The sequence below is a fragment of the Callorhinus ursinus genome, unplaced genomic scaffold, assembly GCF_003265705.2.
Source record: "Callorhinus ursinus isolate GAN/ISIS: 27379988/994484 unplaced genomic scaffold, GSC_fseal_2.0 scaffold15, whole genome shotgun sequence".
In the NCBI taxonomy this organism is placed as follows: domain Eukaryota; kingdom Metazoa; phylum Chordata; class Mammalia; order Carnivora; family Otariidae; genus Callorhinus; species Callorhinus ursinus.
The window spans coordinates 9,093,978-9,120,867 of record NW_027397077.1 but is presented as its reverse complement, the minus strand read 5'-3'; the positions used below and the strand labels follow the sequence as shown (position 1 = coordinate 9,120,867).

Genomic DNA, 26,890 nt, shown 5'->3' with positions numbered 1-26,890 from the left:
TTTCACTGAGCAGGTCTTCGAGGTTCATCCATTTTGTAGCATGTATTAGTACTTCATTCCTTTCTATGATTGGATAATGTGCTATTATATGGCTGTACCACACTTTGTTTATCCATTTCCCAGTTGATGGGCATTTGGGTTGTTTCTAGTTTTAGCTATAAAAGTGCTATAAATTTTGTGACTATGACAAGGGTGCTATTCATTGGATACAAGATTCTGCCTGTGTCCATCAGACCTAGCTTGTTAATTATGTTGCTAAAATCATTTATATCCTTACTGAATTATCTGTACAAACTTTACCAAATGAGGTGTTTTAAAATCTCTCAGATGATGGATTTGTCTGTTTCTTCTTAATAACTCTGTTGATCTTTTGCTTTATGTATTTTAAAACTGCAACTGGGAGCATACAAGTTTAAAATTGTTACATTGTCCTGGTAAATTGAATTTTTTTTTGCATTATGTAGTATCATTAGTAATGTCTTTTGTTTGAAGTCTGTTTTATCTGATATTAATATAGTTCTATCAGCTTTTATATTTGTGTTTATCTAGTTTATTTTTTCCCATTCTTTTCCTGCAACCCTTTCATGCTAACGCACCCCTTGCAAACAGCATATGCATGAATTTCTATTAATATACGGGTGATAATCTTTTTACCTGGAATTTCATCTCTTTACAGTTTTAGTAATAACATTATATTCAGATGTATTTCTGTCATCTACATTTCCACTTTCTCTTTATCTCATTTTGTAATCTTTTCTCTTGTTTTTCTTTCTGCCTTCTTTTGGTTTCATTTTGTTATTCCCTCTTCTCTACAATTTGGGGGTTGTAAAATCTGTTGATACCTCTTGGTTCTTATTCAAGAAGCTTTAATGTGCATAATTAACTTACTAAAGTCAAAAGTTAATCAGCATCTTAAACCTCCTTCTAAACAATACAGAGACCTTAGAATAATTCAACTCTGATCTGCTGATGTTTTGTATTTTAGTTCTGTCATGGCAGATTTTTTTTTTTAATTTATTTTTGGGGTGCCTGGGTGGTACAGTCGGTTGAGCATCCGACTCTTGATTTTGGCTTGGATTGTGATCTCAGGATCCCTGGATCAAGCCCTGCAAGGGCTCTGTGCTCAGTGGGGAGTCTGCTTGAGGATTTGTTTCCCTTTCTCCCTCTGCCCCTCCCCCTGCTTGCATTCTCTCTCTCTTAAATAAATGAATCTTTAAAAAAAAAAAGATTTTATTTTTAAGTAATCTTTGCACCCAGCATGGGACTGGAACTCACAACCCCAAGATGAAGAGTCATACACTCCACTGACTAAGCCAGCCAGGCACACCTGTTGTGGCAGATTTTTAATCCCATAAAATAATGTTACTGTTTTTTTTTTTATTTTTTTAATGTTACTGTTTTATAGATAGTATTTGTTTTTACTCACATTCTTTTTTTTTTTTTTAGTTTATTTATTTAAAGTAATCTTTACACACAACATGGGGCTCAAACTCATGGCCCTGAGATCAAAAGTCGCATGCCGTTTTGACTGAGCCAGCCAGGTGTCCCCATTCTTTTTTCTTTTATTGCCATCAAGAAGTCCTCTGTCAATATAATTTTAGTTCCTTTAAAGGTTAGCTCTATTTTCTTTCTGGCTGTCTTTGGTGTCTTGTTGTCTCTTGTGTTCTATGGTTTCACGGTGATGTGTCTAGATATGAATATCTTTTTATTAGTATAGTTTGGGAATTATAGGGCTTTCTAAATCTTTGATGTTTTTCATCAGCTCTGAGAAGTTTGCAGCTGTTCTGTCTTTACATGCTGCCCCTGCCGTGCTCTCTCTCCTGCTAGAACTCTGGGTGTTCTATTAGAGCCCTCTCACATCTCTGTCTCTCCTAACCTTTCATATTCCCCTTTTTAGTGCCTGTGTTGCTTTTTAAGTAATTTCTTTAGTTCTTCCAGTTTTCTTTGAAATCTGCTCTTAAACCATGCTATTGAGTTCTTACATTTTAATATTTATATTTTTCTTGTTTTGGAAGTAGTTTCTTTTTCAGGGTTTCCTGCAATTTGCTTATATTTTTCAATCCCATTGTTTCTTTAAAAATGTTCAACGTACTTATTTTTCATTCTATGGCAGACAATTCCAATATCTGAAATACTTGCATGTCTGATTTTGCGGTTATTTCTGCTGGCTTTCTTGTGTGTTTCATGAATTTTAACCTTGAGCTCATATTTCTTGGAACTTGATCTCTAGAGATTGTTTGAGGCTTAGATCGAAGTTGGGTTCATTCATTTTAGTGTGTTGCTTATCCCAGGCACCTGGCCTATCTTTGTCAGGGCTAGCGTATGATGAAGAGTTCTCGGAGGAGATTCATCCCATGCCTCTCCTCCCTGCAGTGCTATGGTTTGAGATAAGCACAAGTTGAGCTGGGTGGAGGTTGAGGTGGGTAGTGTTGTTCCCGGGCATCACAGAAACTGAATTGTTTTGAATTCCCACTTACGTTGCAACGGTGGCCTTTGGGTCCCAGCTTCTGGTGGGCCCTGCCCTTTAGATCCTGTCCTGGCAGCCTCAGAGAGAGCCTTGAAAACTAAAGCGTAGGTTTATCTTGTCTTACTCGAGTGAATGTCAGCTTCAGTGTTCTGCATGCTCATCTGGGTTCCTGCTTTTACTCTTTTCTTGCTCTTTTGAGCATTGCTTTGTCCTTACTGGCAGCACCTGGATGCATTTTGAAAGTTTTGTTTTTATTTATTTATTTATTTTAACATTGCTTCCAGTATTGCTTTTACTGGAAAGTTTCAGTTAGAGGTTATCCCTGTTATACTTTAGGAAAAGAAGTCTTTAAATAAAGTAGTAAATAGCTTAAAAATAGAAGTAATATTAGAACAGTCATTAGCTTCTTTTTTTTTAATTTTTTTAATTTATTTCTTTGAGAGGGAATGAGAGATAGAGCACATGAGAGGGAAGAGGGTCAGAGGGAGAAGCAAACTCCCTGCTGAGCAGGGAGCCCGATGTGGGACTCGATCCCGGGACTCCAGGATCATGACCTGAGCCGAAGGCAGTCGCTTAACCAACTGAGCCACCCAAGCGCCCCAACAATCATTAGCTTCTATCCTTTACACTTACAGCCCTTAAACTGGGTCTTATCTTTTAAATTGCGTGTCTTCATGTATGAGTAATTAGTGTTAATTTTTTTAATTTAATTTTTTTTAAGATTTTATTTGTCAGAGAGAGAGCACAAGCAGGGGGAGTAGCAGGTAGAGGGAGAACCAGGCTCCCCGCTGAGCAAGGAGCCTGATGGGGGACTCAATCCCAGGACCTTAGGATCATGATCTGAGCCGAAGGCAGACGCTTAACTGACTGAGCCACCAGGTGTCCCTATTAGTGTTAATTTAACAAATCATTTATCTTTTGCCTCAAATCTTAATGTAATGAGATAGTAGGGCATAAATAAATAAAGTAATATGATTTCAGAATGCCTTTAAAACATATGCTTAGTTCTTCAGAAGAGGAATTGAGGCCCATGTATCTTTTAGTCATAAAGATTTCTAAATTTGGGGTCCCCTGGGTGGCTCAGTTGTTAAGCATCTGCCTTCAGCTCAGGTCATGATCCCAGGGTCCTGGGATCGAGCCCCACATCGGGCTCCCTGCTCAGCAGGAAGCCTGCTTCTCCCTCTCCCACTCCCTCTGCTTGTTTCCTCTCTCGCTGTGTCTCACTCTGTCAGATAAATAAAATCTTAAAAAAAAAAAAAGAGATTTCTAAATTTGTAGTAGGGGGTTCAACATTAATGTTTTAGAATGCTTTAAAAGTCATTGATTTACAATAAAATACTAAAGTGAAATTTTTTTCTCTTGTCTTTGTTAATTTGTACAGCCAGATTCTCCTGAGTATAAAGCTGCTTGCAAACTGTGGGATTTGTACCTTCGAACAAGAAATGAGTTTGTTCAAAAAGGAGAAGCAGATGATGAAGATGATGATGAAGATGGGCAAGACAATCAAGGCACAGTGACCGAAGGAGTGAGTGTGTAGCTGGGATGAGTAAGAGGGACCATTGGGAGGTGGACAGGGCCCTCCTGCCTGTGATTTCTTCTGTGCTGTTATGGGAAGCTGGGCTTCCTGTGGAGTTGTGTTGGTAACTAGGGGAGGGTAAGGGGGCATATGAACAGAGAGCCCCACTCCCAATTACAGGGGATCCTAGGACATCCTGGACAATGTTGCCATGAGTTGCTCTTACGTTGATGCATATTTCCTGCTCAGTTTTAAGGAGGACCTTCATATTATCAAGGACTATTCCAGTATTGCTGGATTGAGATATCTTATAAGAGTAGTCAGTGTTATGATTAAATGTTGGAGAGTCATTGGAATCACTTTAGGAATATTTTTTTGTAGATTATGCTGCTGCTGTTCCTAGAACATGCCAAATGAGCTCCTGCCTCTAGAATTTTGCAGTTGCTCTTCTTCTTAGGACGTGTTTCCTTTGGCTCTTCCTGTGACTGGCTCTTTTTCATGATTCTGATATCACTTAAAATAATGACAGCTAGGAGTGGACTTTCCTGACCACCTGTCTAAATTGTTTGCCCTGTAACCCCTCCTTTCCCATCATCACATCACTGTTCTATGGTCCTCGGTTTTTTGTTACTATATGTGAAATAACTTGTTTGTTTACATGTTTATTTTCTTTATTCTTCCAAAGAGAATGATAGCTCCACAAAAAATACCACCTTATGCACCTATTCCTGGGCATCTAAAACTGCCTGGTATGTAGGTACTGATAAATACTTGATGAATGAACACACATGTTAAAAAAGGAAAAAGGATAATAAAAGTAAGGACATCTCTCTTCTGTAGCTAAATAGTGAGATACCCAAAGCAGAGCATTCCTTTGCTTCCCTAGGTTAACCTAAATAGACCTTCTCCTGAAACTTCAACACAGAAAAAAGTGGTCGGTGAATTTCTCAAAAATGTAAATATTTCGGGGCGCCTGGGTGGCTCAGTCGGTTAAGCATCTGACTCTTAGATTTGGCTCAGGTCGTGATAATGGAGCCCCGCATTGGGCTCTGTGCTCAGCGTGGAGTCTGCTTAAGATTTTCGCTCTCCCTCTGCCTCCCCGCCACTCACACACCCACGTGCTCTCACTTTCTCTCTTGCTCTTAAAAAAAAAAAAAGTAACTACTTCTTGGAGTCTCAAAATCTAGTTCTTAGGTACCTTGTCAATTTCTTTCTAGCAGTTAAATGATTAGAATTAGGTAGAAGGCAATTAACCAGGGAGTCCCTAGAATTTTATTCTCTGGTATTAATATAGGAACAGCAGTTAACCCCATGCTTTCTTGAGCAGAACATTACCTACAGAGGGCTCAGTCTTCTTATAGGCCTCCAGGGTTCTAGTCAAAAATGAAACCGCCTGCATTTAGGACTTGCCTGTGTTTCTTTGGTAAGAAATTGGGAGGATCTTGCACCTTCATATTTATACCTCCCAGGGCTGCTTCTTGGCCCTAAGTTCTTGTGAAGGGAGAGGGAATTTTCAAGCCTCTCATTTTTAAATTCAGAATGATTTCTTTGGAGTTTTCCCAGTTGTGGAAATACGTTGTATGAATGCATTCACACACCGTGCTCTAGGTCATCTACAACACATGTTTCCAAGGTAGCTGGTTGGGTTGGGAGGAGAGGAATCTTGGCTGCAGAATATACTCTCCTCTTTTTGAAGCTTACTCTGTGGTACTGTGTTTTAGCCAGGAAGTAAATGACTGAAGCATGGGTATTTTAGTCTGCTTTCATCAGTGTTTTGTTGGTTCTCTAAGCTTATGTGGTTGGGGACTCTCAGCTAATCACATGGTTTATCTGTTAAGTATTTGTTATGTGTCTGTTACTGCCAGGTACTGTGCTAGGCTAAGAGATGTTCGTGCTCTCTGTGGAGTTAATGTTGGACCTTAAAATTGAGACTGTACCAAATAAAAAAGATCTGTTAGATGAGGACACAAATACCAGTGCTTTTATGATTCGAGCGAGAAATACCATTAACCTTTCTTTTATATGTACAAAACATGGTTTGGACATGAAGTACATTTTCTAGAACTCTTTTAAGATTTATTTATTTTAGAGAGAGAGAGTGAACGTGGCGGGGAGGGGCAGAGGGAGAGAATCTCAAGCAGACTCCCTGCTGAGCGTGGAGTCCAACACGGGTCTTGATCTCACAACCCCAAGATCATGACCAGAGTCAAAAGAGTTGGGTGTTTAAACAGTTGAGCCACCAGGTGCACCCATTTTCTATAACTCTTAACTCAAACATGCCAATGCTCACTGTAGAAACCAGCTTCAGACTCAGACCATTCCTGACCAAGTACTGTTTGGGGCATATACTTTCCCATGTTGAAATAGTGACTAAGGTAGGAACAAGTCAGCCAGTCTGCAGGGCAGAAGTAATGTGCATCATTTGATTTAATCTCCATTCATTTTTTTTAAATTTTTTATTGTTATGTTAATCACCATATATTACATCATTTGTTTTGGTGTAGTGTTCCATGATTCATTGTTCATAACACCCAGTGCTCCATGCAGAATGTGCCCTCTGTAATACCCATCACCAGGCTAACCCATCCCTCCCCCTACCCTCCTCCCCTCTAGAACCCTCAGTTTGTTTTTCAGAGTCCATCATCTCTCCTGGTTCGTCTCCCCCTCTGACTTACTCCCCTTCATTCTTCCTCTCCTGCTATCTTCTTCTTTTTCTTTTTTCTTAAAATATGTTGCGTTATTTGTTTCAGAAGTACAGATCTGTGATTCAACAGGCTTGCACAATTCACAGCGCTCACCGTAGCATATACCCTCCCCAATGTCTATCACCCAGCCACCCCATCCCTCCCACCCCCATCTCCATTCATTTTTGAGATAGCTTGAATTCTGTTGTTAGATCTGACGGAGTACCCCATGGGTAGAAGTATATATTTCCAGCTTTATATACATCCTTGTTCTACCAGAATATTAGGACTTCAGTAGATAGGAACAACGATGTAGAGAGAGTCAGGTATCATGGGACATGTTTTCTCTGTCTCGGTTGCTCAGACCCTAAAAAGGTTTGCATTTCCATCATTTCATATATATGGCACTTGAATTTCACTGTTACAGTGTTTACTGTGGAGTAGAGTTCAGTAAAAAGACCTGATCCGAGGGATTTAGTTACTGAAGTAACATAATGAGCCTCCTTAGGGAGGCCATTCTGGGGATACAAGCCCCATGTCCAACATCAGAGTGTTTCTATGGTACTCTTGAAACTTACTAAATAAGCACTGTTTACAAGTTGCTTTTTTGAATTAACTTTAACATTTTAGCATTGATTTTTGGATTTCTCTCACAGTCCTCCTCTCTCCCTTCTCTCCTTCCTGCTAACCCCCTCCTCCCAGTCTTCTCCAAGTTACTTGAAGGAGATCCTGGAGCAGCTTCTTGAAGCCATAGTTGTAGCCACAAATCCATCAGGACGTCTCATTAGTGAACTTTTTCAGAAACTGCCTTCTAAAGTGGTAAGTGATGCAATTAAAGATAGGTGAGTTAAAGTGTGTTTTTGCTTGGCTTGGTTTTCGTTTTCAGTACTTCAGAAAATTTATTAGTTTTTAGTAAATAAGGTAAAGTTAGTGAAAGGCATTGGAGGCTGCCAAGTGATCCTCCTTGAGGCCACAGCAGCAAGCCTAAAGTTGTGGGTTTAAAACAAAATTGTTTTTGATTGGTTATTCTTACTGTTTATCTGTTTTTCTTTTTCTATTGTAAAATATATGTAAGATTTACCAATTAACCATTTTAAGTGTACAGTTCAGTTGAGGTGTAACTACATTCATGTTGTATGTCCATCTCCTTAATTAAAACTCTGTATCCAGGGGCGCCTGGGTGGCTCCGTTGTTAAGTGTCTGCCTTCGGCTCAGGTTATGATCCCAGAGTCCTGGGATCAAGCCCTGCATCAGGCACCCTGCTCAGCCGGGAGCCTGCTTCTCCCTCTCCCACTCCCCCTGCTTGTGTTCCCTCTCCTGCTGTCTCTCTCTGTCAAATAAATAAATAAAATCTTAAAAAAAAAAACCTCTGTATCCATTAAACAATAACTCCCCATAAAATAAAATACAAACAAACAAAAAAACCAATTAACTCCCCACTCCCTCTCAGCCCCCAGCTTCTGGCAGCTACCATTCTGTGTTCTCTCTCTATGAATTTGACTATGCTAAGTACCTGATCATAAGAGGACTCATACAATATTTATCCTTTTATATCTGGTTTATTTCATTTAGCATCATGTATTCAGGGTTCATCCAGGTTGTAGCATGTGTCAGAATTACCTTCTTTTTTAAAGCTAAATAATACTCTTGTGTGCATATACCACATATTATTTGTCCATTCATCTGTCAACGGACACTGGGTTGTTTCCAAGATTGGTAATTCTTAAATAACAAAATAAGTACCTAAACTAAGCCTTTTATTTAATGAAAGAGAAGAAACATTCTCGTTGCTCAGGAGACAGAATGAGAAGAAGATAAATGAGTTCTTCCTCTTTTAGTTCTGATCTGGTGATGGAGAAGAGAGAGATCTAATAGTACTCATCTACCCCAAAGAGGAAGAGGTTTTCTAGACAAGTGAGATCCTTTGAAAGTGGTAGGGCCTCTCATGGCTTCATAACTGAAAGGCAGTGAACATAGCTAAAGTTCCACGGTAGCACATGGAACTACAAAAATTTCCATGGCCTCAGCGTTCTTGTATTTCTAGACAAGGATATACTTTTAGAAGTACTTCACTGTAGCACTTAATTCCATTGTGATCATTTACTTTTTATCTGCCTCCCTCCCATGTCCCTGAATTTAAGAACAAAGATTATGTCCGATTTTCTTTTGTGTCCCTGCCATGTGGTCAGAATCCAGCATGTCACTGGTGTGCAAGAAATGCTTATTGACTGATGAGTGGCTTGCAGCTTTCCCCATCAGTCATGGACAAGACTGCTTATTTAGAGATGTGTCTTGACTAGTTGTAGGACAGTTATCACATTAGAAGTAAAGCATAAGGGCACCTGGCTGGCTAAGTCGTTAGAACATGCAACTCTTGATTTTGGTGTCATGAGTTCAAGCCCCATGTTGGGTGTAGACTTTACTTTAAAAAGTTAAAAAAAAAAAACAAAACAAGCATATATGACCACTACTATTCTAAGTGTGGATCTGATTAGAGAAATACAGAGATTATATTGGTCATATGTTTTAAATTTTAAGAAACTTCAAAAATTAAATATAGAATTACCATAAGATCCAGCAATTCCACTTTGGGTATATACCAAAGGAATTGGAAGCAGGATCTCAAAGAGTGTACACCCATGTTCACAGCAGTATTACTCAAAATAGCTAAAACATGGGAGCAACCCAGATGTCCCTCAACAGATGACTAGATAAATGAAATGTGGTATACACATACAATGGAGTGTTATTCAGCCTTTAAAAAAAGAATGAGGGGTGCCTGGGTGGCTCAGTCGGTTAAAGCGTCTGCCTTCGGCTCAGGTCACGATCCCATAGTCCTGGGATCAAGCCCCGCGTCCCGCTCCCTGCTCAGCAGGAAGCCTGCTTCTCCCTTTCCCCCTGTCCCTATTTGTTCTCTCGTTCTCTCTCTGTCTCAAATAAGTAAATGAAATATTTACAATAAATGAAGAATGAAATTCCGACACATGCTACAATGAACCCGGAACACATTATGGTAAGTGAAATAAGCCTGTCACAAAAGGACCAGTATTACATGTTTCCTCTTGTAGAAGGTACTCAGAATATTCAAATTCATAGAGAAAGTAGAATTGTGGTTTCCAGGGACAGGCAGGAAGGGAGAGGGGGCAGTTACTGTTCAGTGGGTCTGGAGATTTAGTTTGGGAAGATGAAAAGTTTGGAAGACGGATGATGACAATGGTTGCACAATAATGTGAATGTACTTAATGCCACTGAACCACACACTTTTAATGATTAAATGGTAAACCTTTTGTGTATTTAACCACAATAAAAAAACTGTAAGAAAGGAGTATAGTCTTTATTCAAGAACTCTTACTCTGCAGGAGACCATCACCATTGGTCAAGCCACTAAGGGTGACTTGAAGCAATAAAACATTAATATCCTGGGGCACCTGAATGGCTCAGTCAGTTAAGCGTCCTGACTCTTGATCTCAGCTCAGGTCTTTCTCTCAAGGTCATGAGTTCAAGCCCCACATTGGGCTCCATGCTGGGTGTGGAACCTACTTTTAAAACAAAACAGAACCAAAAAACCACACTAATATCCTGTTCCCCCATTCCAGGAGGGCTTTCGGGAACACCATGTAGCAAAAGTTGGTTGGAAAAAGCAGGTTCCCATCGGTCCTTCAGGGTGTGACAGTTTTGAAAGTCGACTGGGACTGGGAGGGGAGGGCAGTTTTTACCTTTCCTTTATGAGCCCTTCCCAAGCTGGACTGGCTGAGTGGGAGAGGGGGATTGTGAATATATAGACCCAACAGCTGGGATTACACTCCACCCCAGCCTGGGTGACCTTGTTATAATTTGTCTTCTGAACTGTTTCTCAGAAGTAGAATTGGTAAAGAAAGGGGCTAGAAAAGGGGTTCGATCCAAGCAAAGAAAAGAGCAGGGTTAAGAAAGTAGGGTAAGCTGAGGAATCAGATGAGAGGAAGCATCCCTGAGATCATGCCTTCAGCCCAGTAACTGAGTGAAGGCTGTAGCCTCCTGCTTTTTGTTGTTGTTTGGGCTTCAAGGACTTGAGCAGGTTGGAAGAGCTTGGAGAACCCACACCTCTCCCCCTTGAGTAGACCAGCTTTTGATTTTTGGTCGGCTTCAGTTGTTTCCTTCTAAGGAACCAAACCTGTAGAAAAGACTTGGGGCAGTGAATGCACTGTGGGCTTTGTTTTTTTGTTTTGTTTTGTTTTTAAAGATTTTATTTATTTGAAAGAGGGCATGCATTCAGGCGAGGGGCAAGGGTGAGGGAGAATCTCAAGCAGACTCTCCGCTGAGTACGGAGCCTGACACAGGGCGCCATCTCATGATCCTGAGATCATGACCTGAGCTGAACTCAAGAGTCAGACACTTAACCAGCTGAGCCACCCAGACGTCCCTGCACTGTGGGCTTTGTGAAACTCTTCAAGAACATTCCTCTAACATACTTCTGTTCTTGTGATGAGATAATATTTGATAAGAAATCAGAAAGTGCTTATAATTTTTTTTTTTTTAAGATTTTATTTATTTTACAGAGAGAATGAGAGACAGAAACAGAGTATGAGCAGGGAGGAGGAGGCAGAGGGAAAGGGAGCAGCAGACTCCCCACCAAGCAGGAAGTCCAATGTGGGGCTTGACCTGAGCCAAAGGCAGACGCTTAACTGACTGAGCCATCCAGGAGCCCCTTTTACTTTGTTTCTTTAATGTAGTTCACTTGAACGTGTTTAGTTTGAAAAAAATTAATTTGACCAAAATAAGTAGAAGCATTAAGTTAAACATGAAGCTAACAAACTTGCAACCTGATGTAGTGTAGATCCTTAAGAATTTTATATGAGGGGTGCCTGGGTGGCACAGTCAGTTAACCATCTGACTCTTAGTTTTGGCTCAGGTCATGATCTGAGGGTGGTGAGATTCAGCCCTGTGTCAGGCTCCACGGTCAGCGTGGAGTTTGTCTGAGATTCTTTCCCCCTTCCTCTTCCCCCGCCCCCGTCCATTCGTGGGCACGTGTGCTCTCTCTTTAAAATAAATAAAATCTTAAATAATAATTTTATATGAAATAGAATAATATTGTGTGATTTAGATTGCAAAATTAAAAGAGCTTATAAGAGCATTCAAAAACATTCATCTCTTTCATTTCCAGGCATAAATATGTTAAATTTAAAATTTGTGATTCTGTGAATTTAGAGTATTTCAAACATTAAATTATGGTGTATTAGTTGAATAATGGCAATTACCAAATACTACCTGTAAACTTGTACAGCGTGCTCTTGTGTATTTCATAAAGCTTGTTAAAATTAAATTCTTTCTGCTTCAGCTATAACAAACAATATACTGTACAGCTGTGACTGTAGCCCTGCATCTGACAGAGCTGTTCAGTTGATGAGCAGGTTGTCAGCGTGCTTTCTTGTTTTCTCATTACCTGGATGCTTTCTCTTACTTAGCATGCCTGGGTTTTTGTCTTCCAGCAATATCCAGACTATTATGCAATAATTAAGGAGCCTATAGATCTCAAGACCATTGCCCAGAGGATACAGGTATGAAGATGACCATATTGTAACCATATATGGTTTAGGGCAGATCAGCCTGAGGTCTTTTTTAGGGGCTTTTAGAAAACAGAAGCAGATGTCTTTGTAAGGGGTTCTTAGCAATATAATAAACAGTTTGGAGTGGTATAACTGATTATCGCTTTGGAGGAGGTAGCATAGTGTCCCTTTTGCATTTTATCTGTAGGGGGGAAAGCAGAATTTTCATTGGCATAGTAAATCTTGCTCTTAGGACAAAAATTAAAAGCACTGGGCATAGACATTTCTGGTTGTGAAAGGCCCATTAGCAGTAAAGCTTTGTTGTTTATTCTTACCTGCTTCCAAATAGTTTGATGTCTCAGAATAAATTACCTTCAGTATATGTTAGAGTGTAAGGTCAGTGGAAACAGAGACTTTGTTCTTCCCGGTATCTCCAGCGATAGCAGCAGCTGACGCTCACCTGGCATTGCTAGGTGCCTGCTCTGTTCGAAGTGCTTTATATGTGTTAGCTAATTCTGACAGCCACTCCGTGAGGTAGATACTATTATCATTCCTGTTTTACAGGTGAGACAGCTGAAGCACAGAGATGGTAAGTCACTGGCTCAAGTCATCAGCTAGTAAGGAGAAGAGTTGGGATTTGGAGCTAGACATTCTGACTCCAGAGTCTGTGCTCTTAACCTCTGCACTGTTACTGCCTCTCCACAGAGTAGGTGCTCAGTAGATGTTTATTGAGTAAATGAATGATGAAATTTAAAACCTGATGATTAGAAGTTAAAGAAGGTGTAGGGAAGAAAGAGCCAAACCTTACCAGAAACCCAGTTTTTAGAGTTGTACCGACATGGGTTACTTTCCTAGCTCTGCTCCTTACTAGCTATATCGCTTCAGTCAGGTGACTTCCTCTGCTCTATGCTGAGTGTAGTGTTACCAGTTTGCAGACTTGGAGGGGGCAGTGATAATGGATGTGAAGCATCTCACAGAGCACCTGTGGGCTGTGGCCTTGATCAGTGTGAGTTTGTGATCCTCCCAGAGTAAGGAGGGTTTGGGGCTCCCAGTAGATAAAATGAAAAGGAAAATTTAATGTGTCACATGGTCTCGTTGAGAAATGAGACTGAAGGCATATGGTTTGCCAGGAGGGAGAAACTTCCTTGGCTTTAAAATTCTAGGAGAGTAGTAAAGAGTAACAGTGTAGTGATGACTGGTACCATAACACACTTCACAGAATGTTAAAATACAGATTCTCTAATGTATCACCTGATTTTTAAGGCAGATCCCTAGCCACTACTGGTAATGACTTAGTCTCCTAAAACTCCTGGGGTTCATAACATCTACCTTGGGGGAAGATGTTTTTGTAATACTGAAATTCACATCAGATCTTTAGACATCCCTACCCCAGCCCCAGCCTTCTCTCTGAGACCTCTCTCCTTGTCTGTTCTTCCTTCCAAAAGCCCCACAGAAGCACCTCCTTTTGTCATCACCCTAAGCAAGATCTTGTCCTCTTATGTCCAAATTACTGTAATAGTCCTTACTACTTCTCTGATGAAAGGCTCTCTGGTCCTTTCTGCATGTTGCTTCCTGACCCTAGTTTTCTTCCTATTTTATTCTTCCTCTCTATTGCACAGCCCAGAGCCTTGTCACTTGTTTCTAGTGCCTCCACTAGCAAATCACAGTTTTGTAGCTGTGCAACGGAAACCAACTCTGAATAACTCCAGTAGAAGGGGAATCCATGAAAAGAGTACCAGATAGCTCATGGAATTGTTGGGAAGGCAAGCTGGAGAACTAGCCTTAGGGAAGTAGGCAGAACTCAGGGATATCATGACACAGCTGAGGTCATGTAGTCTCTTTGTGGTGCCATTGCTGTTCCCAGTGTCATCTGCCACTGTGGGTCCTGGACGCCCACTGCTCCCCTCTGCTTTATTGCCCTTTGCGGGAGGTAGGAACGCATTTTTTCTATTCCCTTGCCCTCACTTTAGTCTCTCAAGGCTCAAGCATGAATTATCTCCCCTTGCCCTGGCTGCCAGGCTGCTAGCAGTGCTATTATCCACTTTTACCCTCTATTGTGGAAAGTAGGTTCCTCCCTAGCACCTGTACTAGGATTTTTTCCAAATAAAGAGGGTGCTCAGGGGTGCCCTGGCTGGCTCGGTCAGTGGAACATGCGACTCTTGATCTTGGGGTTGTGAGTTCAAGCCCCATGTTGGGTGTAGAGATTACTTAAAAATAAAATCTTTAAGAAAAAAGGAAGGTAAACAGAGAGTGCTCAGATGTTGGGTATCCTCACTTGGCAGATCACCAGCTACTCTCCTTTGCCTGGCTGTCTGGATTTTGCCTCATTTGTCCTTACCTATACAGCCTCTGCTTATGGTTCTACCTTCCCTAATCCTCCCCTCCACTTAATTTGGTTTTCTCAGTCTCTCTAGAATGTGTCTGTTCGTTTCTGTGTTCTTCTCATTAATCATGTGTACCTTTTGCTTAAAGTGTCTTCCTCTTTCCTTTTCTTTGAAAATTGAAGGCAGTTCTAAGTCACCCTGGATTATTTGGGATTGAGTGAGCTTTAAGATGTGACAGCTCTAACATGGAGCCTAGTACATAGTAGGTACTCAAAAAATGCAACCTCTGTGCTAGACTATTTTATCTGAAGTGGGCTTTAAAACTAGAGGAGTTTTACTTCACACCCTTAAGTCCACCTTAATGGATTAGTATTCATGAAGTACTTAGAATAGTGCTTGGCACATAGTAAGCACTGTGTGTTTTGCTGAATTAAACAACTTTTACATTATTTGATCTTTAAAAATTATAAATTTTTGTGAAACTAACATAGCTCTGGTTGTTACCTATTCTCAAAAACTTGTGTGTAAATGGACAATTTTAATAGTTTATAAAAGAGAAAATGACTTTATATATTGTTCACATGTGTATTTTCCAATAAAGTCTTTGAGTATGGTGAGAATTTAAAAATATATGGAGTTCTTTTTTTTAAAGGTCATGCTGATTAACTTTCAATTAAGAGGAACTGCTATATTTTGTTGTTTACTCTAGAATGGAAGCTACAAGAGTATTCATGCAATGGCCAAAGATATAGATCTCCTAGCAAAAAATGCCAAAACTTATAATGAGCCTGGTTCTCAAGTATTCAAGGTTAGTTTTTCGCTGTTGTTTTCGTTGGTTAGAGTAGATACCTTAATTTAGAGCCAGCAATTTTTATATAACAACTTTATTGATATGAAATTCACATCATACCATACATTTAATTCAAAGTGTACAATTTAATGGTTTTTAGTCTATTCACAGAGTTGTGCAGCCATGACCACAGTCAGTTAGCAGTCACTCCATTTGCTCCCTGTCTCCCCATTTTAGGAACACTGGCCTGCTTTCTGTCTCTGTGAATTTGCTTATTCTTGGCATTTCATTTAAATGGAATTGTACAAATGTGGTCCTTTGTGACTGGCTTCTTGCACTGAGCATGATGCTTTTAAGGCACTCATGCTGCAGCATGTATCACTTCTTCATTCTTTTCATTGCTAAGTAATACTCCATTGCATTTATATACCATGTTTTATTTACCCACTTATCAATTGCTAGACATTTGGATTGTTTCCACTTTACGGCTATTATAAATAATGCTGCTGTGAACATTCATGTATAAGTTTTTATGTGGACATGGTATTTTCATTTTTCTTGGCAATATACCTAGGAATGACGTTGCTGGTCTACATGTAACTATATATTTAGCTTTTTGAGGAACCACCAAATTGTTTTCCAAAGGAGCTGTACTATTTCACATTTGCATTAGAAATGTGCAAGTGTAATTTCTCCACATTCTAACACTTGTTTTCCATTTTTGTTTTTATGATAGCCATCCTCATGGGTGTGAAGTGGTATCTCATTGTGTTCGAATATCATTTCCCTGATGATTAGTGATGTTGAACATCTTTGTGTATTTGAGCCATTCATATATCTTTGAAAAACTTTTTATTCAGATCCTTACCCCATTTTTTAATTGGGTTACCTGTTTTTTAATTGTTGAATTGTTAGATTTCTTTATATAGTCTGGACATTAGAGTAGATACATGATTTACAAATATTTTCTCCCATTCTGTGGATTGTTTCTACTTTCTACCTGGTAGTGTCCTTTGACACAAAGTTTTTAATTCGTTAAGTCCAGTTTGTCTGCTTTTTCTTTGGTTGCTTGTATTTCTAGTGTCTTGTATAAGAAAGCATTAATCCCACGCCACAAAGATTTACACCTATGTTTTTATCTAAGAATTTTATGGTTTCAGCCCTTAAACCTAAATGTATCCATTTTGAATTTATTTTTGTATACTTGAGGTAGATGTGAGGTAGGGATCTACATTCATTCTTCCACACGGGATATTCATTTTTCCCAGCACCTTCTATTCAAAAGACTGTTCTTTCCCCCACTGAATTGCGTTGGCACCCTTGTTGAAAATCAGTTGACTGTAGGTGTATGGGTTTATTTCTGGAATCTCAGTTCGATTCCATTCATTTATATATCTATGTTTATGCCAGATGTAAGGTTTGTTTTTGATCTACTTTTTAGTTAAATATTGATTTAGTCTCTCCTTTAAACTTCATAAATATAAAAAGCAATTTCTGTAGTGCAACACGCAATGTGAAATGACCATTTCATTGCTTTGCAATTCTCTCCTAGAAATTTTGTACTCCTATAACACAGTTGCTTCTAGACATTTCTTGAATTAATAATATGTCATTGGGAATTTAGCAGAGGACTCTCAGAAAACCTTTTGGGAGTAAAATTATTTTAAACTTTCAAAATGCTGCCTCAAATATAGTTGCTTTTGGTAGTTAACCTACCTTTCACCTTTTAATAAACTTTCATCTTTTAAGAACCTTCGAGTGAAAATCGGAAACGAGCTATGAAATTCCTGTATTCTTAGTCCTTGATAGGACAGTAATAGTAGAGTACCAATAATTTGTTGATGCAGTTAGGTTGTACTTTTTGGTCTATTTTATCTAAAATAAATTTTAGAAGGGAAACTAGATTTGATATATTAATATGCTATTGATTTAAGCAAGTACATTCATCCTAAATTTGTGTGCATAGTCTTTAATCTTAGAAGTGTATCTTTGTATCAGTTTTTAGGTCAGTGGACACAGAGTTGATTGTATTTTCACCCATTTTGCCTTGTTCACTGTTAGATCTTTTTGCATTACTTGACTAATTGTGAAAGAGCTAGGAGGCTTTTTAACTTATGTATCATTGTGATGATGTTTTCAAAGGTTGTGGAAAGGTTAGAGGATGCAGCTTTATGGATAGTAAATGGAAACCTACTCCAAATGGAACAGTGCCATAGAAAGTGTCCAGTGCATGACTGAGGGCATTTTAAACTGTCCTTTTTTTCCTAAACCAAGTAATTTTATCTTGACAGGATGCAAATTCTATAAAAAAAATATTTTATATGAAAAAGGCAGAAATTGAACATCATGAAATGGCTAAGTCAAGCCTTCGAATGAGGTATGTTTTTAAAATGTCTATAATCGGGGCTCCTGGGTGGTTCAGTCAGTTAAACATCTGCCTTTGGCTTGGGTTATGATCCCGGGGTCCTGGGATCGAGTGCCACATCAGGCCCCCTGCTCAACAGGGAGCCTGCTTCTCCCTCTGCCCTTCTCCCTGCTCGTGCTCGCTCTCTCTCTCAAATAAATAAAATCATAAAAAATAATAAAATGTCTAAAATCCTTGTGCCTTTATTATTTACCAAATTTTCTAGCTGGTGGAATCAGTGCAGTGGAAAACAGGATGTATGTTGCATTTGAAAATTATATTTACAGTTGATAACGTGATTCTGAGGAGAATAGATATAACTCTTACTCGGCCCTTCATTGCAGCCGGAAGGCTTTATTTAAAAACAAATGATTTTGGGTATGCCTGGGTGGCTCAGTTAAGGGTCTGCCTTCAGCTCAGGTCATGATCCCAGGGTCCGGGGATCGAGTCCCATGTCGGGCTCCCTGCTCAGCGGGGAACCTGCTTCTCCTTCTCCCTCCTGCTTCCCATGCTTGTACTCACTTGCTCTCTCTCTGTCAAATAAATAAAATCTTAAAAAAAAAATTTCATAACAATTTTTGAGGCTAAACACTATTATCTGCTCTTATTGCTATATACATGTTTATATGTAACATGTATTACATATAAGTGTATATAACATAAGCATATACAGGGGCGCCTGGATGGCTCAGTCGTTAAGCGTCTGCCTTTGGCTCAGGTCATGGTCCCAGGGTCCTGGGATCGAGCCCCGCCTCAGGCTCCCTGCTCCTCAGGAAGCCTGCTTCTCCCTCTCCCACTTCCCCTGCTTGTGTTCTCTCTCTCGCTGTGTCTCTCTCTGTCAAATAAATAAAAATTAAAAAAAAAAAAACATATACATAATATTATATTTGTGTGTAAAATATGATAGTATATATTTATATCGGCAGCGAGAGCATTTAGCCAGATGTCAGGAGATCTAAAGTCTCATCCTGGCTCTTTCTTGTGCAAGGACTAGGACTTTGAACAAGTCTGACTTCTGGGATTCCATTTCCTCCTTCGAGAAATGGAAGCTGGAGTGACTGCTTTCAAAGCCTCTGACCCTGACATTTCCTTCATTACCAGATCCTTGGTCACTGCAGGGACCATAAGCTCTCCAGGACCAGCCCTTGCCCATTCTCTTCAGCAGAGTCCTCAGGTTTTGGAGCAAAGCCTGCTGTATAGTAATGGCTCAGAAATATATGAGCGTTTTTACTTAGAAAAAAACAACAACAAAAGATGGTTGCTTCCTTTTTGTTTACCCACCATTCTGATTTCAGCTGTCAATTTTCTGAGTTTCTTTTTATCTTATTTCTGGATAGGACTCCATCAAATGTGGCTACAGCCAGGCTGACAGGTCCTTCACACAGTAAAGGCAGCCTTGGTGAAGAGAGAAATCCCACTAGCAAGTATTACCGGTGAGAGAGTGAGTGTGTTTAGTCTGAGAACTGACCTTGTTTATGACACTAGGCTTACTAGTGTTTCCCAGATGGCTATCATGAAGTAATTCTTTGGGATATGATTGGGTTATTATGTTAAAAGGTTGAGGTGCTATAGTAGGCCTGACCTGACTTCTGGAAAATGCTGAAGCAGAAGTTATTTGTCAGGTAGTGTTTAATATTTCCAGTAAAATAAATTGTGATCAAATACTAAAAGATTTTTGTATTCAAAATAGAATTTGTGTTCATTGTAGAATATGAACACCTTAGAAGAGAATTAACCAGTAATGATGAATGAATCTTTATTTTTTATAAAATAAGGAGTAGTGTTGCATTTAAGTAACACACAATTGAAAGTAGCCTATTTTAGGCTTTCTACACCATTCCCTCTTTTTTGAGAGAAAAAAAAATTGGTCTTGGCTAAGATTGATTATGGGGACTATAAAATGTACAAAGATAAATTGATCACAAACAGTTGAATAGAAGTTCTTTTTCTTTGATGTGAATGCTTTGTTAACAGTTCCTGTTTCGTGTAAAGTAACCAAATGATTATAACATCTTTCCTTGTCTTCTGATTGCTTGTTTTTCTTTGTAGTAATAAAAGAACAGTCCAAGGGGGTCGTTTGTCAGCAATTACCATGGCACTTCAGTATGGCTCAGAAAGTGAAGAGGATGCTGCCTTAGCTGGTAGGCATTAGGTTGTGACTAGTTAATGCCTTCTCAGTGGATCTTCCAGTGAAGGAAGATTAAAGTAACTTTGGTCTGGCTGGGAGTTCGTCCATTTTTGGAGTACATGCTGTTTTGTTTGCACTCTTTGGTTGGCAGACTTATCAAAACCTTATTTTATGTTACAGCTTGTATCTAAGTAAATAAATACTTCTATAAAAACAATTGGTTTGCTAGCCTTAGCAGATCCTGTTTTCAAGCGTATAATGATAAATAGTGAGTGAGTACTAGTGATGCCATTGGGAAACCCAATGGAGACATTCATACCATCTTAGATTTCCAGGCCACTGGCTTATATTTTCAGTAGGCTATAATTTCTTCTTGGCCAGAGCTTCTGATTTAAAGATAGATGTTAAAAAAAAAAAAAATAGATGTAAATTACAATCAGCGCAGCATAGTCAGTTGTCATTTAAACAAGTCCAGCAAAGGGCATTGGGCAATAAAATCCACGTAAAAGTATACTATCTGTTAAATAGCGAAGAACATACCTGTAGAGGTATGTTTGATTTCATTGTCTTTCTCTGCAGTGTGATATAATGTTCTTTATTTTACTACAGATAATGTTTATATGTACAGATAAAATTTGTTTCATGAAATTACTCTGGCATATTGTCTGATTTCATAATCAAGTAGGAGGACAGATTTTTCTACCTGTGTCTTATTTTCTGTTAAATCTATAGAAGTTTCATAATTACTGTAGACTACTTACTAAGAGTATAAATTTAATTTTTTTGACACTCATCTACAAAACTTTTTTTTTTTAACTTAAATCAGGTCTGGTGTTATCAAAAATTGAAGGAAAATTTGTTTTTATTAGCTTTGTTTTTTGCTTGTTATAAAAGTGACACACATGTTTAGGTTTCCTTCTAACATTTGGTTACTTTATTAACCTTATAAGTAGCGTAACAAATTGAAGGAAAACCCACCTAAAAAGTATTTATTGCTTTTTTTTTTCCCCTAACAAATAGTACCTTTGTCACACGAGGGTTCTTATTTAGTGACCTTAGCTATTAAAACAAAGTAAATGCCAATCAACTTTGTATGTAGTAGATCTTTCAGGCTGTTCTGCATAGCTGTTTATCCTTGATTTAGGCAAGATTCTGATCTGTTTGGTTTCTACTTCCTGCTGCTGGAAACAACTTAGGGGATAGGGTACAGTGAAAATAGCAAAGAAAGGATAACTGATGATCTTGGAGCAACAAGAAAAAGCCCATGGAAAGAAGGCATAAGAATCCAGAAAGTGTGGCCTGTCTTCTTGAGGTGATTTGTTTTAGAGACAAACCATACTGTGCAGCCTAGGGCAGGTAGAGAAGAGCGCCCACTTGCAGTAACTCTAAGAACAGAAATGGGGTGGGGAATAGAATCAGAAAAACAGATCAACCTTTCAGTCCTCCCCCACAAAAATAAAATAAGATAGGAAGGCAAAAAGAAACAGAAAAAGTGAGACAAATGGAAAGCATAAAGATGAGAGAAACAACTCCAAAAATTATATCAGAAATCACATCAGTGTTGATGACCCAAATTTGCCAACTGTAACAGTTTTAGATTAGATTTTTTTAAAAAATCAGGTTGTATGCTGATTACAAGAGACACATTTAAAATGTAGAAATAGAGGAAAGTTTAATGTAAAAGGATAGAAAAAGATACACGGGGCAAATAATAACCAAACGGTAGTTACATTGACTTCTGGTAAAATGGACTTTCAAACAAAAAGCATTACCAAGGATAAAAAGGATTCACCTCATAATGATAAAAGGTTTATTTCATCAGGAAGATAAATTATTTAAAAAGCTCAAAATATATAAAACAAGCAAATAGAAGGTGGCAGAGAAAGTGAAAACATTGCCCTAGAGTGGGAGTTCACTGCTTTCCATTGCTAGATAGGCAGCCAGAAAACCAGTGAAGACAGAGATGATTTGAGTACACAATGTTTATTTCTCACAAGTGTATTTGTTTCCTATTGCTGCAAAAACAAATTACCATAAACTTAGTGGCTTAAAACAACACAGATGTATTCTCTTTGATTCTGGAGGTCAGAAGTCAAAAAGCAAGTTGTTGGCAGGCCAGTGTTCCTCTGGAGGCTCTAGGGGATAAAATGTTTCCTCTCCTTTTCTAATTTCTAGAAGCTACCTGTATGCCTTGGCTCATGGCTCCTTCCTCTCTAATCAGAATGCAGCACTCACAATCTCTGTATCTGTCATCTCATCTCCTTTTCTCCTTTGACCTTGCCTGCCTCTTATAAGGACCCTTGCAATTACATTTAGTGCTTAGAGTTTAATCCAGGATAATCTCCCAAGTTCAGGATCCTTAACTTAATCATATCTGCAAAGTCTCTTTTGCCCTATAAGGTAATAAATATTCATAGGTTCTATGGATTAGGACTTGGATGTATTAAGGGGGGCTATTCAGCTAACACAACAAGATGGATATAATTAGGCAAGTATTCTGCAGCTAGAAAATACATGTTCTTCTCTGATTCTTGTGGAACAATCACAAAAATTGATCATGTACTTAGCCATGAAACAAATTTCAACCGGTTTGAAAGTTAGGTATTTTATAGACATATTTCTGACCATAATGCAGCCATGATAAGCACCTAATCTTGAAAAGGTGAAAGTTAAAAACCCAAACACTCAGGAAATGCAAAAGTCTTCAAATGTTTGGGTTTCTCTTTTTAAAAAGGAAAAATTATAATGGAAATTCAATTACCTGAGATTGAACAATAGCAATAATGAAAATAATATATATCAAAACAGTGGGGACGAAGCTAAAGCTGTATTTTGGAGGAAAAGTAACAGGTCTGAATGTGTCTATTTAGAAAAGCAGCTGAAAGGGGTGCCTGGGTGGCTCAGTCATTAAGCGTCTGCCTTTGGCTCAGGTGATGATCCCAGGATCCTGGAATTGAGCCCCGCACTGGGCTCCCTGCTCAGCAGGAAGCCTTCTCCCTCTTCCACTCCCCCTGCTCGTGTTCCCTCTCTCGCTCTTTCTCTCTCTGTCAAAATAAATAAATAAAATCTTTAAGGAAAAAAAAGCAGCTGAAAATGAACTAGGGGCGCCTGGGTGGCTCAGTTGGTTAAGCGTCTGCCTTCAGTTCAGGTCATGATCTCAGGATCCTGGGATCAAGCCCCACGTCAGGCTCTCTGCTCAGCAGCGAGCAGTCTCCCTCTCCCTCTGTGATCTCTCTCATTCTCATTCTCTCAAATGAATTAAAAAAAAAAAAAAGTAATGAACTAATAAGCATCCAAAATAAGTAAATAATAAGAGAATAAAAGCAGAGACATTAGCAGAAAAGGTAAGAAAAAAGCTAAGAGCACAAATGAATTTGTTAGAAAGGAAACCTGTGGTAGAAAAGATCAATAAGGTTTTTCTGTTAAAACTATTAATAGGCAAATCTGTGGTGAGATTATCAGGAAAGAAACAAGGCACAAATAAAACTAGGGGAAACAGGGAGCATACAGATTTAAAATAATGTATGAACAGCTTTATGCTAACAAATCTGAACATTTAGATGAAATGGGCAAATTCTAGAAAGTGACAAATGCCTAAAATTGATTCAAGAATAAAAAGACTGGGGGCGCCTGGGTGGCTCAGTCGCTTAAACGTCTGCCTTCAGCTCAGGTCATGATCTCAGGGTCCTGGGATCAAGCCCCACATCAGGCTCCCTGCTCAGTGGGAAGCCTGCTTCTCCCTCTCCCACTCTGCCTGCTTGTGTTCCCTCTCTCACTGTCAAATAAATAAAATCTTTAAAAAATAAATAAATAAAAAGACTGATTAGTCTTACCACCATTAAAGAAATTATTAGTTACAAATCTTTCCCCATAGAAAACACCAGGCCAAACATTCAGGGAACAGAAGTATATACAAACTACTGCAGAGAATAGAAAAAGAGCTCCTTAGTTCATTCTATCAAAATGATAGAACCTAGATACCCAAACTCAACAAAAATAAGCACACTGCATCTAGCAGCATATATAAACGATAATGCATGATAACACAGTTGGGTTACTCCAGGAATACTAGGTCACTTCAGCATTAGAAAAAGTTAAAGTACCATTAACTATATTAATGCTTTCAAAGAGTAAAGCTGTAGTATTGGCTCAGCAGATGCATTTGATAAATGCTTCAATTCCCATTCATGATGAAAACTTAACAAATTAGGAATAGAAGGGGATCTTTCCTAACTTGATAAAGAGCACTTGTTTTTAGTGGAGAAATACTTGTAGCATTCCCTTTACCATAAGTTAAAATGTTGTTACCTCTTTTGGTCAAAATACTAGCCAGCTGACAGTGACAACAATGAAGGAGTAAGAATCAGAAAAGAAGATTTATAAGGATTGCAGTTGAAAGATTGTTTTTTGAGTTTTTTACTCAAAAGACTGTACAGGTAAATTATTGGAATTAATAATAATAATAAGATGCTAAATATAAGATCATTTGTTTCATTTCTGAAATCCACAAAAAGAAAATACAATTTTTTTTTAAAAGATACAGTTTACAGTATCAACAAAACATATCTAGGTATAAATCCAACTAAGTATGTGCAAGCTCTTAATGGAGAAGATCAGCAGTAGTAGGGTCAGAGAAAACTAGTTTCAGATCCTCTCTACTTCTGGCTCCATGACTAGATCCAAATCCTCTCACAACTCTCCTGAGTTGTGCCTGTCCGTCTCTTAACACTATAAGTACTTACTAAATGATTGTCATTCTTACCCATGAGCAGTAGTGATTTTGATTATACAGATTCATCAAGAAAAACTTAAATTATGGTCATTATACACTGTTGAAGAATTTAGGGAAATGAATGTATTTTGTTTTTCTATAAAAATGATTACATTTTGTTTTGGTGTTTTTATGATTAGCTTCTACCTAAAAATTCTCTCAAGGGAATAAATCATTCTTAAGGGATGCTGTAGATCATTGGGGCAAAATCACACAGACTCAAAGCAAAACCAGATCTCCCAGTATCAACCTGGTATCAGTATACATTTATAATACCCTGAACTACATGCTGCTGCTTTAGTTCTGAGATCTGTGTATGGCTACTTTATCCTTTTCCTGGCCAAACACATATAGCAGAGTCTCTAAAGGCACATTTAAAAAGAGAAACTATTTTGTAACTTTTAAAAAACAGCATAGTGTTTTCTATGTAACCCTTTGTTTCTATGTAACATTTCTCTAAGTAAATATACAATTATATTAAGCACTAACAGCGTCTTTAATGAGGGATGGAAACTCTTAAAATAAGTATTTTCAAACATACGAAGCTTACTTTGGAAGTTGTTAAAAGAGCTTTAAAGTATGGTTCGTTCTTCCCCTTCTAATACCTTTTTTGTCTTTTTTTAGCAGCGCGTTATGAAGAAGGAGAGTCGGAAGCAGAGAGCATTACTTCATTTATGGATGTTTCAAATCCTTTTTATCAGCTTTATGACACAGTTAGGAGTTGTCGGAATAACCAAGGGCAGCTAATAGCCGAACCTTTTTTCCATTTGCCTTCAAAGAAAAAATACCCTGATTATTATCAGCAAATTAAAATGCCCATATCCCTACAACAGATCAGGTAAGCTGCCTTATACATTACTCAATAGAAATCCATTTTCTTGTGGTTGATCCTGCACATATATCTCCTTGCTAAAATGGATAAGGATATTAAAGGTAAAAATGTTTTCACATGTCTAGAGTATGTCTTGCATATCACTCCTACGTGAAAAGTGAGAAATAAATTTGATTAAATGCAAATGATATTATTTGTACTGTAATAGAGTCAAGGCAAATAAAAGGTATTCCTGCTAGGCATTTGTGTGTCAGATTATAGACTATAAAGAGTCATGCAGCTCAAAACTTAACTGTTCATTTTCTTACAGCTGAACAAAGTACAGAAATCTTTCTGCTTATAATTCCTATTGATATTTTAATTACAACAGTTTAATTCTATTTAAATTTTGTATCTAAAGTTGAGTCCCCAGAATAAGCATAGGCAGCTCTTAGAGAATTCATTAGCTGAAACAGTACTTGAAAGATGGTTCATCTTGGTTTCCCCATCCTGTTTAAAACAATCATTGGGGGTTGCCTGCTCAGTCGGTAGAGCAATGCGACTCTTGATCTCAGGGTCGTGAGTTCAAGCCCCACATTGAGCATGGAGCCTACTTTAAGTACATACATACATACATAAATAAACAAAAACAAATAAACATTGGGAATTCAGACAGAATACTGAAACCACTGCATCGTCATTAAAAATAATAGGAAATAGGGGTGCCTGGATGGCTCAGTCATTAAATGTATGCCTTCGGCTCAGGTCATGATCCCAGGGTCCTGGGATCAAGGCCCACATTGGGCTCCCTGCTCAGTGGGAAGCCTGTTTCTCCCTCTCCCACTCCCCCTGCTTGTGTTCCCTCTCTCGCTGTCTCTCTCTCTCTCAAATAAATAAATAAAATCTTTAAAAATAATAATAATAATAATAGGAAATAAGTAATAACGTAACTCTCATGGTGCAGGTTAGGTTCTACCGTATAGCCAGATAGAGGCAACAAGGTAAAAATATATCTTAACTGGGCAAAATCAGAATAAGCTGGTATTTATCAGGACAGATAACTAACCTTTCAAATAGTAGGAATTAAAATTCTTATACTTGCTGGATTCTAGAAAATAAGGTTGTTAACAACATATGTTTCATGGTTTTGCATTTATAACTTCTGTTTTCATTATTTGATCAGTAAAATTTATGGTGTTTTTACTTAATACAAATTTTGGAGGTTTTGTACCCAAATAGGATATAGAAAGTCAGTTTATTTGATCCTCTTAAAGTAACATGGAAATTAAAGCTGCCACTCATTAAGAAAATAGCCTAGAAATTTGTCTTTTATACTCTTTGTCTTGAAAAAGATAGCGACAGTCTTATAGATGTCGAGAGGTTCCCTATTAACTCAATTTTTTTTTTTTTTTAAAGATTTTATTTATTTGACAGACAGCAAGAGAGGCAACGTAAGCAGGGGGAGTGGGAGAA

General features: G+C 38.4%; 1 protein-coding gene across 18 annotated transcripts in view; it reads left to right on the top strand.

Moving 5' to 3' along the window:
- Positions 1 to 26,890, top strand: part of PBRM1 (polybromo 1) — a 113,217-nt gene that overhangs the window by 19,529 nt on the left and 66,798 nt on the right. For all 18 annotated transcript variants that reach the window (XM_073901328.1, XM_073901342.1, XM_073901325.1 and 15 more), the window contains 8 exons: positions 3,849 to 3,992; positions 7,370 to 7,486; positions 12,133 to 12,201; positions 15,223 to 15,321; positions 17,595 to 17,680; positions 19,045 to 19,140; positions 19,757 to 19,848; positions 25,231 to 25,444. In XM_073901328.1, coding sequence (XP_073757429.1) covers positions 3,849 to 3,992; positions 7,370 to 7,486; positions 12,133 to 12,201; positions 15,223 to 15,321; positions 17,595 to 17,680; positions 19,045 to 19,140; positions 19,757 to 19,848; positions 25,231 to 25,444 — 917 coding nt within the window. The remainder of the gene's footprint in view (positions 1 to 3,848; positions 3,993 to 7,369; positions 7,487 to 12,132; positions 12,202 to 15,222; positions 15,322 to 17,594; positions 17,681 to 19,044; positions 19,141 to 19,756; positions 19,849 to 25,230; positions 25,445 to 26,890) is intronic.